This window comes from Pan paniscus, chromosome 2 (genome assembly GCF_029289425.2).
Source record: "Pan paniscus chromosome 2, NHGRI_mPanPan1-v2.0_pri, whole genome shotgun sequence".
Classification (NCBI taxonomy): domain Eukaryota; kingdom Metazoa; phylum Chordata; class Mammalia; order Primates; family Hominidae; genus Pan; species Pan paniscus.
This window is the reverse complement of record NC_085926.1, coordinates 140,214,594-140,233,401: the sequence shown is the minus strand read 5'-3', so window position 1 is coordinate 140,233,401 and position 18,808 is coordinate 140,214,594. Positions and strand designations below refer to the sequence as shown.

Sequence of the window (18,808 nt, the reverse complement as noted above, 5' to 3'; positions counted from 1 at the left end):
ATGAAGAAAATGTGTGTGTGTGTATATATATACACACTTCTCAAGATATACACTTCTCAAAAGAAGACATTTATGCAGCCAACAGACATATGAAAAAATGCTCATCATCACTGGCCATCAGAGAAATGCAAATCAAAACCACAATGAGATACCATCTCACACCAGTTAGAATGGCGATCATTAAAAAGTCAGGAAACAACAGGTGCTGGAGAGGATATGGGGAAATAGGAACACTTTTACACTGTTGGTGGGACTGTAAACTAGTTCAACCATTGTGGAAGTCAGTGTGGCATTTCCTCAGGGATCTAGAACTAGAAATACCATTTGACCCAGCCATCCCATTACTGGGTATATACCCAAAGGATTATAAAACATGCTGCTATAAAGACACATGCACACGTATGTTTATTGCAGCAGTATTCACAATAGCAAAGACTTGGAACCAACCCAAATGTCCAACAACGATAGACTGGATTAAGAAAATGTGGCAGATATACACCATGGAATACTATGCAGCCATAAAAAATGATGAGTTCATGTCCTTTGCAGGGACATGGATGAAACTGGAAACCATCATTCTCAGCAAACTATTTCAAGGACAAAAAACCAAACACAACATGTTCTCACTCATAGGTGGGAATTGAACAGTGAGAACACATGGACACAGGAAGGGGAACATCACACTCTGGGGACTGTTGTGGGGTGGGGGGAGGGGGGAGGGATAGCATTAGGAGAGATACCTAATGTTAAATGAAGAGTTAACGGGTGCATCACACCAACATGGCACATGTATATATATGTAACAAACCTGCACGTTGTGCACATGTACCCTAAAACTTATAGTAAAAAAAAAAAAATAATAAAAAATAAAAAAACTGAAAAAAAAAACCAATAATATATATTTTAAAATAACCAAAAGAGTGGAATTGAAATGTTCCTAACACAGCAAAAATGATAAATACTTGAGGTGATGGATATCTCAGTTACTCTGATTTGATCATTATACATTGTATCCTTGTATCAAAATATCACATGTACCCCATAAATGTGTGTTATAATTATTATGTATTCATAAAACTAGAAACAAAAAAAATAGAAAGTAAAAAATATTAACTACTTAAAAAATTTAGTTAGAAGAGTGATATTACTCGAATTTTTTTTTAAAAGAGATGGGGTGTCATTTTGTTGCCCAGGCTGGCTTCAAGCAATCCTCCCACCTTGGCTTCCCAAAGTGCTAGGATTACAGGCACATGCCACCATGCCCGTCCTGCTCTACATTTTAAAAATCCTTCTCACCACAATAGTAATAGGAGAAGCTAGATTCTTCTGTCTGCTTAATACTGTCAATCCCTAGTGATATGTGTTTTTTTGTAGAAATCTATGTCCTCATACAGATACAAAATTAGAAAAATGAAGAGAATCTTAATAGCCTTTTCAGATAGTTTTGGCTATACTTTAATATTACATTAAAACTTAAAAGTGGGCCAGGCATGGTATCTCACGTCTGTAATCCCAGCACTTTGGGAGGCCAAGGCAGGCAGATCACTTGAGGTAAGGAGTTCGAGACCAGCCTGGCCAGTGTGGTGAAACCCCATCTCTACTAAAAATACAAAAATTAGCCGGGTGTGGTGGCGCATGACAGAGCAAAACTCCATTTAAAAAAAAAAAAAAAAAAAAAAACCTTTAGAGTGGTATTTTGTTTAAGGTTAGTTGCAGTGTGGAATCTTGCAGTGTGGAATCTGAAACCTTATCAATAAACATTTTTGTCCTCCATATACTTGTGAGAAAGTAGGAAATAAGAAAAAGTAATGCGAAAAAGAGCATAGCACCTCAATATTATCATGCGCTAGATGCGGTGGCTCACACCTGTAAGCCCAACAACTCAGGAGGCTGAGGCAGAAGGATCACTTGAGCTCAGTAGTTTGAGATCAGCCTGGGCAAGACCTCATCTCTTTATTTTTGAGACAGAGTCTCGCTCTGTCACCCAGGCTGGAGTGCAGTGCTGTGATCTCAGCTCACTGCAACCTCCGCCTCCCGGGTTCAAGCGATTATCCTGCCTCAGCCTCCTGAGTAGCTGGGATTACAGGTGCACGCCACCACGCTCGGCTAATTTTTGTATTTTTAATAGAGACGGGGTTTCACCATGTTGGTCAGGCTGGTCTCGAACTCCTTACCTCGTGATCCACCTGCCTCGGCCTCCCAAAGTGCTGGGATTATAGGTGTGAGCCACCGTGCCTGGCCTAGAACTCATCTCTTTAAAAAGAAATTTTTTTTTTTTTTTTTTTGGAGACAGAACCTCGCTCTGTCGCCCAGGCTAGAGTGCGGTGGCACGAGCTCACTGCAGCTTCCACCTGCCAGGTTCAAGCGATTCTCCTGCCTCCTGAGTAGCTGGGACTACAGGCACATGCAACCCCACCCGGCTAATTTTTGTATTTTTAGTAGAGACAGGGTTCACCATGTTGGCCAGGCTAGTCTCACGCTCCTGACCTCAGGTGATCTGCCTGCCTCAGCCTCCCAGAGTGCTAAGATTACAGGCATGAGCCACTGTGCCCGACCATCATCTCTAAAAAAACTTTAAAAACAGCTAAGCGTGGTAGTACCCACCTATATTCTCAGCTATTCAGGAGGCTGATGTGAGAGGATTGCTTAAACCTGGTAGTTGGCTACAGTGAGCCTTGATCACACCACTGTACTCCAGCCTGTGCAACAGAGTGAGACCCCAACTCTAAAAAATATATGCATATATAATTATGAAAATTTGATCTCAGTGCCTCCCTGAAAGGGTCTCACAGACCCTCAGCTATCCCCAGACTGCACTTTGAGACCTACTGACCGCAAGAAAGTTGTTTTATTCTCTTTATATCCAGTTCTTGATACCCTCTAACCTAAAACAGAAAGCAGTTTTTTCTAAAATCAGGGCCAAGGCAAAGATGCCTGCTTTCGCCACTTCTATTCAGCACAGTAATGGAAGTTCTGTCCAGAGCAATTAAGTAAGAAAAATAAATAAATAAAAGACATCTAAATTAGAAGGGAAGAAGTAAAGCAGTATCCGTTTGCAGATGATATGATCTTATAGTAGAAAACTCTAAAGATTCCACAAAAAATCCCAACTAATAAATGCAGCAAAGTTGCAGAATACAAAATCAACTCACAAAAATCAGTTGTATTTTTATACACTAACAGTGAAAAATCTGAAAAGGAAATTAAGAAAACTATGATAGTATCAAAACTATTTATAGTATCAAAAATAATAAAATGCTAAGGAATAAAAGTAACAAAGGAAATGATGTGCTTATACACCGAAAACTACAAAATGTTGCTGAAAGACTTGTAAAAAGACAAATAGAAACACACTCTGTTCGTGGATTGGAAAACTTAATATTGTTATGATCTCAATACTACCCACAGCAGTCTACAAATTCAGTGCAACTCCTATCAAAATCCCAATGGAATAGAACAGAGAGCCCAAAAATAAACCCTTGCATACATGTTCAAAATATTTTTTGACAAGTTGTCAAGACCATTCAATTGGAAGTGGATAGCCGGGCGCAATGGCTCATGCCTGTAATCCCAGCATTTTCAGAGGCTGAGGCAGGCGGATCGCTTGAGGTCAGGAGTTCAAGACCAGCCTGGCCAACATGGTGAAACCCTATCTCTACTAAAAATACAAAGAATTAGCTGGACATGATGGCATGCACCTGTAATCACAGCTACTTGGGAGCCTGAGGCAGGAGAATTGCTTGAACCTGGGAGGCAGAAGTTGCAGTGAGCCAAGATCACGCTACTGCATTCCAGCCTGGGCAACAGAGTGAGACTCCATCTCAAAAAAAAAGGAAGTGGATGATCTTTCAGCAAATGGTGCTGGGTAACTGGATATTCACATTTTAAAGAATGAAGTTAGCCCTTACCTAACTGACATAATATATGAAAATTAACTCAAAATGGATCAAATACCTAAATGTAAGATAAGGCCTAAAACTATAAAAGTCTTAGAAGAAAACTTAGGGCAGAAGCTTCACAACATTGGATTTGGCAGTGATTTCTGGGATATGACACCAGAAGCACAGGCCACGAAAGAAAACATGGACAAATTGTACTTCATGGAAATTTTAACATTTTGTGCATCAAAAGACAATAACAAGAGTGAAAAAGGTAACTCATAGAATAAGAGAAAATACTTCCTAATGATATATCTGATAAAGCATATCCAGAATATATAGAGAACTCATGAAATGAGTCTTAAATGTAAGACCTGAAACAATAAAAATCCTATAAGAAACCCTAGGAAAAACTTCTGGACATTGGCCTAGACAAAGATTTATGACTAATCTCAAAAGCAAATGCAACAAAAACAAAAATAGACAAATGGGACTTAACTAAAAAGCTCCTGCACAGCAAAAGAAATAATCAACAGAGTAAACAGACAATCTACAGTATTTGCAAACTATATATCTGACAAAGGACTAAATATCCAGAATCTATAAGGAACTCAACAAGTAAAAAACAGATAACCCCATTAAAAACAGGCAAAGGTCATGAGTGAACATTTCTCAAAAGAAGACATCTCAAGGGGTTGCCAACAAACATGAAAGAAATGTTCAACATTACTAATTACCAGAGAAGTGCAGATTTTAGGGCCACAATGAGATACCATCTCATACCAGGCGGAATGGCTATTATTAAAAAGTCAAAAAACAGATTTTGGCAAGGATGTAGCAAAAAGGGAGTGTTTATACACTGTTGGTTGGAATGTAAATTAGTACAACCTGTATGAAAACAGTATGGTGGTTTCTCAAAGAGCTAAAAATAGAACTATGATTTAATCCAGCAATCTCACTTCTGGGTATCTACCCCAGGAAAAGAAATCATTATATAAAAAGTATGCCTGCATTTGTATGTTTATCACAGCACTATTCACAGTAGCAAAGATATGGAATCAACCTAAGTGTCCATCAGTGGATGATTGGGTAAAGAAAATGTGTGTGGGTATGTGTGCGTGCGTGTGTGTGTGTGTGTGTGTGTATACACACACCATGTACTACTATCCTATACACACACCATGTAATATTATCCAGCCATAAAAAGAATGAAATCACGTATCTTGTAGCAACATTAATGGAACTGGGGGCCATTATCCTAAGTGAAATAATTCAGAAACAGAAAGTCAGATATCACATGTACTCATTTATAAATGGGAACTAAACATGGACATACAGAGTGGAATAATAGACATTAGAGATTTCAAAAGATGGGATGGTTAAGAGGGATGTGAGGGATGAGAAATGACCTACTGGGTACAATGTATACTATTCAGGCAATGGGTACACTAAAGTCCATACTTCACCACTACGTAGTATATCCATGTAACTGCATTTGTACTCCCAAATCTATTTTTTAAAAAAAATTAAGGTAAACCAAAACAAAACAAGCTTTTTTATAAAACAGAAAATTAAAGTATAATATAGTTATAATTTAAATATGAGTAGAAAACACATCAGAATCTCTGAGTCTTTTATATTTTGGCAATTAACTTATCTTACCAAAATATCTCCTAAGTAAAGGATGGTATAAACATGAGTCAGCAAATTTTTTCTGTGAAGAGTCAGATAGTAAATATTTTAGGCCTTGTGGGCCAGATAGTCTCTATCACAGCTTCCGAACTCTACAGTTACAGTGTGAAAGTAGCCATTAGAATGGATGTGGCCATGTTCCAGTAAAACTTTATTTACAAAAAGAGGCAGAACTCCATAGTTTGTCAACTCCTTGTATAAAGAAAACAGTTTTGCTGGCTTTCATTTGCATTAGGTGGATTGACCCTTCAGCCAGCTTAGAAAGCTTTTTATTTTGTAAACACTGAAAAAGATAAGGCAACAACTCTAAAATTTTTGCCTGGCAATTGAAAACTTGAACTGAAAGCCCTTTTTAAAATTCTTGATAAAATTATTTTACTTATTTAGACTAAACTTTGGGAGAGGTCAACTTCTTAGACAGAGAATTTCATAGACATATATATTCTCTTTTTTTAGACAATGACCGTTTGCCAAGTAAAATTATCTAATGGCTTACTGGTACACGGGCCACAGTGCCACTCTGAAAATGAAGCCAAAGAGAAAGCTGCACTTTTTGCTTTACAACAGTTGGTAAGAACTGTCCATGACTTCTCTATTAAAATTTTTATTAGTCCCTATAGAAAGCTTGTATTGCATTGTCTTGTAACTTTTAAATACTTCCACAGGGCTCCTTAGGCATGAATTTCCCTTTGCCTTCACCAGTATTTGCAAATTATCCTTCAGCTGTACCACCTGGAACCATTCCTCCAGTCTTTCCCCCACCTACTGGTAAGATATTTTTCATTTATAAGTATTTGTCATTGAGTTGTTATTTTTACTAAGCTCTTTTAAGAAATCAAGAATGTACTCAAATATCTAGGAATGTAAGAAGAAATTGTGAGAAAGCCTAAAGCCACAGCCTGCAGATTCATCTAAAAGTACCATTCTCTTCCTACAGCCTCTAGTATGGCTAGAGTAGTAAGAAGAGGTTGAGTGGGCAGGCCCTTATTCTCCAATAGCTGCTAACAGATAAATTTGTGTTTAAGTTAGACATCAAAAGGTAAAAAAAAAATCATGTAATTTCTTCAGGACTGTATTTTCTTATTGGTAGTAGACTATGTCCAAAATCTTGTTGAGACTAACATTTTGTAATTCTAAATCTTAAGTTCTGAGATTTTCTAAATCACTCAGCTTTTTTTCCTAATAGCAGTTGGCTTCCCTTTATCTTAATTATTATTGTTTTAAAGCCAATAATTTATTTAAGTTTAGAAAATCCCTTTTCTGCATCTACTGCCAGGTAATACTCCAGGAATTCTAAATATCTAATGCTTACAATAAGCATTAGAAAGGTGAATAATACTGATTAAATTTATGACATGCAGTTATCTCTTCTCATTAAACTGAATAATAAAGGATTTCAAAAGTGTAAATCTGCGAGGATGAAGACATAGAAGAAATATCAGCAGATTAGAGATTTGAAAAAAGTTTGTGTTGAGAAAAACAACTGCAGAAGTAACCATTTTAGCAGAGCAAGTTTAAAAGCTACAAGCTAAAGTGCCTGTAGAAGAGACTACAAATGAGCATAAGTAGATTGTCCCTCGCCGTTCCCAAGAGGTTCAGAACTTGGAGGCATCAGAAACTATTAGAGAAGATAAAGAGGAGGCATGTGCTGAAAAGAGAGGGATTGGTTGAAAGTCTATGTGCGAAGTGGTGAGACTACCCCCGTCTTCCCTCTGTGACGCAGCCAGACCTCTGCAAGCAAAAAACTGGAGGTGTGTTTTCTAGAGGAGCTATCTAGATATGGGAATACCAGGCAGAGAAGAGAATGGAATGTGAGACTGAAAACACAGAGATTAAGGAAAAGTTCCCTTTTTCTCATCCTGTTCTCAGATTGTAGCCAGTCATACCCTTCTCCCCAGATAGGAAATTGGAAGATGAAAAAAGAATAGAGTACAGGTAAAATTGTTAAGTAAAATTTTAAAATTTAGTAGATAAAGTCCTAGCAAAGCCAAGGAAGATAAAAGCTGTAAAATAAGAAAGAACAGAGATTTAGTGCACAGATCCAGCTCCCACCTTAATAGAGTTCTAGAAAAAGAGATCAGAGATGAAGGAAAGGAGGTAAGTGTCAAAAAAATAATAAACTTTTCTAAAACAAAACGATATGCATCTCTAAAAGAGCCACCAAATGTTGAGCACAATGAATAAAGACACAGATTATCTTCAGATTCCGAATACTAGTGATAAAAAGGTGGTCCTAAGAGATTCAGAGAAGAAATATGTACAAAGATCAAAAATTAGAATGGTACTGCACTATTGAACAGTGCCTAGAAGCCAGAAAGCATTGAATAACTCAAAACCCTGAGGCAGAATGAGTTTCATCCTAATTTCTCTGTATAGCCAAACTGTGAATCTAATACAAAGGAGACACAAAGATATTTTCAGATACGCAAATTTATTTCTTATGTACCCTTTTTTTTTTAAGCAACAAGGTCTCACTATGTTGCCCAGGCTGGTCTCAAAGTCGTGGACTCAAGCAATCCTCCCACTTCAGCCTTCAAAAATGCTGAGATTACAAGCGTGAGCCTTCATGCCTTGCCTACCCTTTCTTAAGAAGCTACTGAATTACATGCTCCAACAAAACAAAGCAGTAGTTTAAAAACTAAAAGAAAATTAGGAAACCAAAATAACAAATTGTAGATGTAGTATAGTTATACAATGAATGGAAATCCCAGGATGCCAGCTGCTCAGTGGGTCTAGAAAGTGACTAGTCCCAACTAGACAGGCAGAGGGAAGTCTTGGCAGTAAGGAAGGTTATTAATAGATGAGCAATGGGAAAACATTAAGGATGGGTATAGAGAAGACTAAGCAGCTTTTATTATATTTTTCCTAAAGAATTGATATGAGCAAGACTAAGCTTTTAAAAAATAATTATTAGCCTGGGCAACGTGGCAAAACAGCCTGGGCAACATGATAAAACCCCATCTCTAATCTACAAAAAATACAAAGGTAGCCAGACATGGTGGCATGCACCTATAGTCCCAGCTACTTGGGAGGCTGAGGCAGGAGGATAACTTGAGCCTGGGAGGTCAAGGCTGCAGTGAGCTGTGATCGTGCCACTGCACCCCAGCCTGGGTGACAGAATGAGACCTGTCTCAAAAAAAAAAAAAAAAAAAGAAGATAATGACTAACTCAAGTAAAAACAAAAGGTTTTACAAGAAAATACATAATGGATCTCTTTTTACAAGAAAAGAAACATTATCAGAGTACCCAGCTTGGCTCTGCAGTGATAATATTTACATAGCCACATACCACAAATAGATAACACTGCTTGTATATTTAAACAAATGATGTAATGTACTTACATTGGGAGTACAGGGTAAGTAGTGAGGGGTAATGCAAAAAAACTAAATTTTGTTCTATCTGAATAGGAAGTCAGTAGACCTAAAAATGCCTAAAATTAATAAATTATTAACAAGTAGCATAAGCAAATAATTGAACAGTGTGGAAATATCTAAAACAGTTAAACCTGGAGTAGAACAGATGTCTGCTGTTTTCTGTTGAAAATCTTTTTTAGGCCGGGCGCAGTGGCTCATGCTTGTAATCCCAGCAGTTTGGGAGGCCGAGGTGGGTGGATCACTTGAGGTCAGGAGTTCGAGACCAGCCTGACCAACATGGTGAAACCGTCTCTACTAAAAATACGAAAATTCGAAAATTAGCTGGATGTGATGGCACACACCTGTAGTCCCAGCTACTCAGGAGGCTGAGGCAGGAGAATCGCTTGAACCCAGGAGGCAGAGGTTGCAGTGAGCTGAAATCGTGCCACTACACTCCAGCCTGGGTGACAGAGCTAGACTCTGTCTCAAAAAAAAAAAAAAGAAAAAGAAAATCTTTTTTAGTACAATGTATATGTAGTATTTTGATTTTTTTTTTAAATGTAATTTGTCTAAGGTCATAAGTTACTATCTAGCAGAACTGGCATCAAAATCCAAGTCTGAGCCAGGCTTGTTGACTCATGCTTATAATCCCAGCACTTTGGAAGGCCTATCTCAAGAAAACCCCCAAAGGCCCAAACCAAACCAAAACAAAACATTGTTTATACAGTCAAAGGAATGCCAGTGCAGTACAGTAACAAAAGCATGGGCTTTGAAAACAGATAGCTGAGTGTGGTGGCTCATACCTGTAATCCCAGCACTTTGAGAGGCTGAGCTCAGAGGATCACTAGAGCCATGAGTTCAAGACCAGCCTAGGCAACATAGGGAGACCTTACTGCTACAAAAGATGGAAAAAATTAAGCTGAGTGTGGTGCCATGTGCCTGTAGTTCCAGCTATTCAGGAGGTTGAGGCAGGAGGATCAGTTGAGCCTGTGAGGCGGAGGCTGCAGTGAGCCAAGATTGTGCCACTGCACTGTAGCCTAGGTCTCAAAAAAAAAAAAAAAAAACAGACGACAGACTTGGATTTTTTTTTTTTTTTTTTTTTTTTTTTTTTTGAGACAGAGTCCCACTCTGTCACCCAGGCTGGAGTGCAGTGGCATGATCAGGGCTCACTGCAGCCTCAACCTCCTTGGGCTCAGTTGATCCTCCTACCTCTGCCTCCCAAGTGGCTGGGACTATGGCACGCACCACCACACCTGGCTAATTTTTGTATCTTTTTATAGAGACAGGGTTTCACCATGTTGTTCAGGCTGGTCTCAAACTCTGGGCTCAAGGGATCCGCCAGCCTCGGCATCCCAAAGTGCCAGGATTACAGGCATGAGCCACTGTGCCCAGCCAACAATGTTTTAGTCATAAAGTTTTCATGACATAATGGATCTGATGTTTTTATATAGCTCAATATAATAGTATCACCATAACTTATAAAATCTAATTTGACTGCTGCTGCTTCACATTCAAAAATGAATACAGTAGCTATGTATAGATTAATTTTAAGTAATTAGTATGTGTAGGGTACCTAAAAGTTTGCACACAAACTTCTCTAAAGAAGAATTGTCTTATGATCATATATTTTTAAGAGGAATGTTTGTTTTCCCCATTTATTATTGATATTTTAACCTTTTTCATGTTGATTAGTTTATTCATACCTACTAATAATTTTAAGGTTATAATTGGAATGCTTTTGGTCCTATAAAGGTGTTCTCCAAATATTCCAGTTAAAATATGTAAATACATAAATGCCAAGATATTTGGAGGTTAATCAGCAGAGAACAACTTAAGCATTAGATTAACATTTTAAAGTTATTTTGTAAATTTCTATTTTATGGTATAAAAAAATTTGTGATGTAAAATGTCCCAGTTGAGGAATATGTATTTCATATTTGTAACAGTGATTTATTGGGGAAATTACGGAGTTGACCATTGTATAAGATTAGCATAGCATCTTTTAAATAGACCTTCTTAGCATTATGACTCCCACCAAAGTTGCTCGTAGATAGTTTCAAGACCTAATTTTCTACTTTTCTTAGGTCTCACTCTGTCAACCAAGTTAAAGTGCAGTGACATGATCTTGGCTCACTGCAACCTCCACCTCCCAGGCTCAAGCAATCCTCACACATTAGCCTCCTGAGTAGCTGGGACCACAGCCACGTGCCATGCCTGGCATCCCAAAGTGCTGAGATTACAGGCATGAGCCACTGCACCTCGCCTAATTTTCTGAATCTTATTAGTGTTTTTCATATTAAAAGTTTTCTTCTTCTTAGAATTTGTGTATGTGTATTTCATAACACTGAAATATATTATGATTCTTCTCTCCTAATCCAAAAATGTCTTAAATAGCTGAACTTTAATTAAGCTATACTGTTTTACAGGTCTGGCTGCTTTTTATCTCTATGAAAAGAATATTTGAACATAGTGCATATCTTCTTCAGTGGTGTGTGCTGGTGCCTTGAATGTCACTGTTTAATGTAGTTTTCAAATGCTGTACTGGTACAGGCTGTCTCCATAAGAATCGCCTATGGAGCTTAATACAAACTCCAGGGCCCCTCAGAGTCTGGCTTACTAGGTCTGAGGCCCTGTCCAGGAATCTGTATTTCACAAACTCCTCAAGTGATTCAGATATACAAATTAGATTTGGCACCCATTGGTTCATTACATTTTTAATAAACAAACTGTAAGTGAAAAAAGGCCTTGACTTCAAATATTAAAATAGAGAAAAGAAAGATTCTACCTGTCATATGAAGGTGATGAGATTTCAGGACTTGAGGTTTTTTGGTTTTTTTGTAGGCTGGGATCACTATGGAAGCAACTATGCATTGGGGGCAGGTGAGATCCTTAAGATTTCTCTATTTGTGCCCAAGCTTTTCTCTCACAAGGGACAATTTCATGACCCTTTTATTTTTTTTATAAATATAATTGCAAATATTCCTAAAACTTGTATCAGCATATGATATTAGTAGTAGTATTCTCCTTTTCAGGCCAGTATAATGATAAATTCATTTGTGTAGATAGTCCACACAGTCCTAGGAAAGGATCCTGAGGTTGAATGTTGTAAGGAAGAGTAATTATAGGTGAAGTAAGTGTAGGCCTTTTGCCAAAGGGGAAAAAAAAAGCCCAAAAAGGCTAGCAGAAGGAGGTCTCAAATTTCAGAGCTTTGATGATACCATTTTACTAAAAGAAAAATTTTCCTTGGTTTTTAACAGCTAATATAATGCCTTCATCGTCTCATCTCTTTGGCTCAATGCCATGGGGACCATCGGTGCCAGTTCCTGGGAAGCCCTTCCATCATACTTTATATTCTGGGACCATGCCCATGGCTGGGGGAATACCAGGGGGTGTGCACAATCAGTTTATACCTCTGCAGGTAAGAAAAATAATATTTTTAAGATAATTATTTGTTTAATGCTGAAAGACTATTGATAAACATTTTTTTATTCAGTTTACTTATTCAGTGCCAACTAGAAGTTCAGTACTAGTGTGGGTAGTAAGAAGGCAATGGTTGACAAGTCTGACCTGTCTCTGCTCTCTGAGTTTGTGTTCTAATAAATAATAATTGTACCAAGTAATATGCTATTCTAATACAGATTGATTAAAATCAGTAATATAAATAAAATCACAAATATTTTTAAAATAACCTATGAAGAATTGTAATATTATTATTATTATAATTATTATTATTATTATTATTATGCATTTTTTTGGAGAAGGATCTCACTCTGTAGCCCAGGCTGGAACGCAGCCCATGCACAATCTCGACTCCCTGCAGCCTTGACTTCCTGGGCTCAAGTGATCCTCCCATCTTAGACTCCCGAGTACCTGAGGCTACAGGCATGTGCCACCATGCCTGTCTAGTTTTTGTAATTTTTTTGTAGAGATGGGGTTTTGCCATGGTCTCGAACCCTAGGTCTCAACCGATCCACCTGCCTCGGCCTCCCAAAGTGCTGATATTACAGTTGTGAGCCACTGCACACAGCCCAAGAATTTTAAATATTTTGTTTGTAACTAAGTCCTTTGAATTACTAAAGTCTTACTTGGCAATTATAAGTCACAGATCAGCTGTGATTGACAAATATTAACAGCATGCATGGTTTATGGTAATTTCCAACACTAGCTATTTTTTTGCCTACATTATTAATTAGTGATGCTTTTATTCCTAACAGGTTACTAAAAAAAGGGTTGCAAACAAAAAGAACTTTGAGAATAAGGAAGCCCAGAGTTCTCAAGCCACTCCAGTTCAGACTAGCCAGCCAGATTCTTCCAACATTGTCAAAGTAAGTCCACGGGAGAGCTCATCAGCTTCTTTGAAGTCCTCTCCGATTGCTCAACCTGCATCTTTTCAAGTTGAAACTGCCTCTCAAGGCCATAGTATATCTCATCATAAGTCAACACCAATCTCTTCTTCAAGAAGAAAATCAAGAAAACTGGCTGTTAATTTTGGTGTTTCTAAACCTTCTGAGTAAATTTGGCTCTTAGAATTAAGTTAATTTCTTCTCTTTCCATCTACCTTTTTATAAATACATATCTATGTCTCATAAAAATTAGAATGTACTATTTTAAAATAATATGTGTAAATTGAAATTTTTTCATTTTTAAGTTATCAGGCACTTTTCATGCTGTTTAAAAGACTGTGTATCAAATTGTGCACTTTAAGTATGTGCAGTTTGTTGTATGTCAATTATACCTCAATAAATCTGTAATAAAAAACTAAATTAAACCTTGCATTAAAATAATATCACAGTATCAGTGGACTAAACATTAAAATGTACCACTCTAATCATTGGCCTCATGATTGAAGCATCCTGAACTATGAATTAGACATCAGTTAGCAATAATAAGCATTTTTTACACTATCATTGAGGAATAATTACATGGAGCATGAAATTTGGGCCTCCAGTGTAACTTACTGAATGTGGATTTTATTTCTCTTTTTAATGATGTAAGAAAATTGTCAGGAGAATGGCTCTTATTTATGTGTGTTTTAACTTATGCTTTGTTGCCTCTGAGGGTCTTTAGACCTGCTGTGAAAGGATCACATTTGTTGTGGTGCTGCCAGTTTTGCTTTATTCTAAATTTTGTACCAAAGCAACTTTAGAATAATCAGAATATTTCATCTAACTGCTTAGAACTATAAATAGCATTCTAAATTTGAGTAAATACAATTTTTTAGGTTACTCAAGAACCAGCATTAGTAATTTCTAGTAAAATTGTTTCAAAATCTACAGGGTACAATGATTACAAATTAATCTTCTAACAAAATAAAATATGAAATATTAGTCATGTTAATTAATAAACTGTATTATTTTGTATAGCTTTTTATTTGCTTACCTGACATTTTATGAGAGCTTCATAGTTGGTCGGTATGTAGTGCTTCTTGGGACTGAAGAAATTCTAATTGTTGTTTAAGTTCCAAGGTGTGCTACCATATAGGAGGCACAGTCATCAGTTTGTGACATACATTATTTACTGCCTATTTCATTCTGATTCTATGTTTTTAGCTTTATGCTGAACTGTTCAATGATGCTGGGATTCTCTCTTTGCATGTCATATGTGAATGTGTGGTTCAAGCTGTAACTGTTGAAATTATTTTAGAATTTATGACGATTTCTCAGCAGGGCCTATGTTTTTATATATATATATATTTATTCTTTAGTTTTTGTGATATGCTTATATTTTTAAGGAAGTAAGTTATAGCATACTTTTTTAAAAGTAGGAACCACAATCTTTATATGGAGCAGCTTGTTATATCTGATTTTAATGTAACTCATTGGAAACTCTGCCATGACTCTTAAAGTAGTCTTGCTTGTTTTTTAAAATGCTGGTATTAAACTAAATGGACTCCTTTCACTAACTGCTGATTTCAGAGTTTAAATGTTAGCAGGATATTTGTGTATTAGCAGTGCCTTCAGTATAAGAGAGAAATATTCATTATCTGTCATTTATCATAGTCGTATAAGTTTCCATGATTTTATTTTCTGTTATTTTCATAAGTTCAGATGTTTATCAGTTCCCAACATTGTTTCTTTATCTGTAGTGGGATCTTGAGTAATGAGGCTCAAGTAAATCCTCAATGTTTATAATTATTGCCTCATAAACTCTCTCTTTGTTTTTAAAGGAAACATCTATTATGGTAATACAAAGAAAAGTTAAATTGTGACAGTAATGTTATATTAACCTCTTCCTACTTTAAAGTGTGAAATGTTTCACCTCAGCTGTACAAACTCCAGTATTGAGAATTTGCCTCACTCATTACTCCTGTGTGACAGTTATATAAATAGCATACAGCTCACATCTGTTTTAGAGCATAGAAGAAGCAACACCTGCCATCTTCTGAAAACTCCAAAGGGAAATTTCAGTAGACATAGTGCACTAAACCCATAAGGATACTTGACCAATATTTGAACACAGCAAGCTGACAGTTCTATACAGATAGGCAGTGAAAGAGTTTTATTTTCCAGCCAGGCGCAGTGGCTCAAATCCCAGCACTTCGGGAGGCTAAGGCAGGCGGATCACATGAGGTCCGGAGTTCCAGACAAGCCTGGCCAACATGATGAAGCCCTGTCTCTACTAAAAATACAAAAATTAGCTGGGCGTGATGGCACATGCCTTTAGTCCCAGCTACTCGGGAGGCTGAGGCATGAGAATCATTTGAACCCGGGAGGCAGAGTCTGCAGTGAGCCAAGATTGCACCACTGCACTCCAGCCTGGAGAGCAGAGCAAGACTCTGTCTCAAAAAAAAGAAAAAAGTTTTATTATCCTTACTTTTTTTTTTAACATTATTATTCTAAAGGTCAAAACTGAAAAGAGATTAAGATAGGAGAGAGCTCCATAACAGCTGGATAGTGGTCAGGCATTCTCTATTCTTTTCCCCCTGTAGACCCATTCTAAATGTGGGCCTGAGGTCAATGGGAGATGTGCCCTCCCTATGGAGGATGTAAGAAGCAGAGGCCATTTCTGCCCCATGTTGAGGAAACAACCTGTTGATAGGCCTGGAATTTAGAGTATATCTGAAAAGCAGTTGGACTTCAAGAAATTTAAAATTTTCTCTTTGAGATGGGGTGGACTAAGACCACCCCCAAAGTTTAAAAATATGCTCATTCAACTTGAATCTTCTGAGGACTTTTTGTGAAAATGGTGGACTGTTTAGGGCATAGGACAGATTCCCCAAATTGCTTTATGTTTCCACATAACTAGAGCACTTCAATCTATTTAAGCCTTTGTCTCCTAACTGAAACATTATTTCTAAATATTTCTATTCAATAAGTTTTTTCTTTTTTGAGCAACTTAAGTGAATTTTGAAGATTGCTCCTTCCAGTCTCGTTCCTTTTCACATTTTCCTGCATTACCTAATAATTACCTCAAAGTTAGAATTTGACTGAATGTATTGATTTAAACATCATGTAGACTAAAGTCTTAAACATCTAAGACTCAGTTGTAGTTGCAGAAAAAAATTAAAGTCACCTCTACTGAACCTTGGTTTCAATTTAAGATTTTTCTTGCTTTTCAAAGGGGTAACTAATAAAGATTGAAGGGTTTTTTTCCCAATTGGTGGAGGAATGAAGAACTATTGATGCAAGTTTTTTTATTGTTTCTTTCTATGATCAGGTACCTGCTTTCATTTTAGACTGCTACTTCCAAACTAAGCTAGATTCTTGGTTTTAATGAGAGGAGGCAGAGAGGGGGAGGCAGATGGAAGAAGAAAAACAGTTAAATAAGACATACCCAGTCACTGCATTTTTGGACTATACCGTATCTTTCTAGCACAAGGAAATAGATAAACTGTAGGGTCTTTTTTACTCACTTTTTATTTATGTGTTCTATTTGTGTTAGTCATAACTGTTCATAGTGGTTGTCTAATTTTTACTTCATTATATGAGATAGAGCTGTGCAGATCTTCACTGAAGTTAGTTCTGTCACGCTTCTTCCCATTATTTAGAGCACGGTTTTTTAAAGCAACTGTACAATTTCTCAGCCTTATGAGCTTGCTGTATTTCTTGGTATCATGTTGCTTCCAAATTTTGTATTTACTGTAGAAGACAATTAATTTATTGTAGAGAAGTGGCTGTGAAAGTCGTTCTCTGTCTTTAAAAATCAATTGCAAAAGTTCATTTGTCATTTTTCTAGAGATAAATTATAGTACTCAAACTGTCAGTGCTCAGTATATACATTTTGTAAGCTTTGTCAGTGAAACCATCGGTTTTGCAGGAGCTCCCTTTCCTAGTCAAGATAAAGCTTAAAATTCCAGAAATTAATGTCGTTCGGACTGACTTTATTCATATTTCCATCAAACTTCTCCAATACAGTAAGAGATAGTGTTGAATCAGCATCAAGTCTCCAGAAACATGGCAGAGCAGACAGGCCGTTAAGTTTCACAAACATCATAGATCCTTTTCTTAAAGAAGAAAAACATGTATAAAATAGTTTTAGTAGTCCAAAATGTCAACTATCTGTAGCTGCTTTTGTGTGTGTGTCAGTGAACAAATAATAATGCCTTGCTCAATCAATGCATTCAGCCATCTCAAGTGCAATTTGTGAAGGAGACTATGGTTTCCAAAAGATACATTTTTTTACAAAGTTAAACCTGTAAAAAGTCTTTTTTTTTTCCTCCAGCCGTACACCAACTGCACTTGGTTGTTTCAGCGGTTGGTATACTATTAAATTGTCCAGGCCAAATAGGTTTCTGTAGCTGTTTTAGTAATTTGAAGCCAAATTCTCATGCTGTTTCTCATTAAAAAGAATGAGAATTTGGTCCATAGTTAGCTTTAAGTTCTCTCTTCCTTTCTTTCCCTTACAGTTAAGGGTTTGGTGGGGGATGGGGAGGTTGTTTTCATTTTTTGGATTTTTTTGTCTTTTGGCTTTAAGTATCATATTTTCTTTTGCCTGTATCCAACTGCTTCTTTGAGTATTTTCATCTAGTTTAATGTGAGTAATAGATGCTGTGCTGTCATCGAAGTGTTCAACATTTTGTTCATTTAAACAAAAGTGTAATTCATACATGTATAGATACATATCTTAATTGATTTCTTTTCTCAACTATTTTATAAGTAACTGGAATTTTTCATTAGATCTTATACAGAGAAGTATTTTATTAAAAATTCAAAAGGGAAGACTTTTATGTGCTCATTTTGTAATTTTTGTTTTTAAATATCTTTACATTGTCTGCCAATTAAAGTGTTTTAAACTTGCATTGGAATGGACTCCGAATGTATTTTTGTGGTGTTACGTTATCCGTAGATTTCTAGCATGAAATTAGCCTCACGATGCTGTGCAAAGGATTTTAAAATATGAGAGTCACTGAAAGAGTTTAAACATCTGTTCATGTTAAATGCTCTATGGATTTTAATTAAAGACTTGAGAATGATTTTATAAGCTGTTTGTTCTTTTATTACTATGCTGATACCAAAAGTAGAAACATTAGTCTTTTTGTTTGTTTGTTTTTGAGACAGAATCTTGCTCTGTCGCCCAGGCTGGAGATCTCGGCTCCCTGCAGCCTTCACCTCCCAGGTTCAAGTGATTCTCTTGCCTCAGCCTCCTGAGTACCTGGGACTACAGGCACATGCCACCATGCCTGGCCAATTTTTTAATTTTTTTTATTTCCATAGGTTATTGGGGAACAGGTGGTGTTTGGTTACATGAATAAGTTATTTAGTGGTGATTTGTGAGATTTTGGTTCACCCATCACCTGAGCAGTATACACTGCACACAATTTGTAGTCTTTTATCCCTTGCCCCCTTCCCACACTTTCCCTCTGACCCCCAAAATCCATTGTGTCATTCTTATGCATTTGCATCCTCATAGCTTAGCTCCCACTTATGAGTGAGAACATACGATGTT

General features: G+C 36.9%; 1 protein-coding gene across 5 annotated transcripts in view; it reads left to right on the top strand.

Annotated features, from left to right (window-relative positions):
- Positions 1 to 18,340, top strand: part of XRN1 (5'-3' exoribonuclease 1) — a 144,553-nt gene extending 126,213 nt beyond the window's left edge. For 3 of the 5 annotated variants that reach the window (XM_024928323.4, XM_008951916.4, XM_055110579.2), the window contains 5 exons: positions 6,027 to 6,140; positions 6,236 to 6,338; positions 11,765 to 11,803; positions 12,181 to 12,341; positions 13,138 to 18,340. In XM_024928323.4, coding sequence (XP_024784091.3) covers positions 6,027 to 6,140; positions 6,236 to 6,338; positions 11,765 to 11,803; positions 12,181 to 12,341; positions 13,138 to 13,437 — 717 coding nt within the window. In that variant the 3' untranslated portion in view covers positions 13,438 to 18,340. The remainder of the gene's footprint in view (positions 1 to 6,026; positions 6,141 to 6,235; positions 6,339 to 11,764; positions 11,804 to 12,180; positions 12,342 to 13,137) is intronic. The other 2 variants (XM_055110578.2, XM_003826520.5) reach the window with 1 other exon arrangement.
- Positions 18,341 to 18,808: the final 468 nt, after the last annotated feature.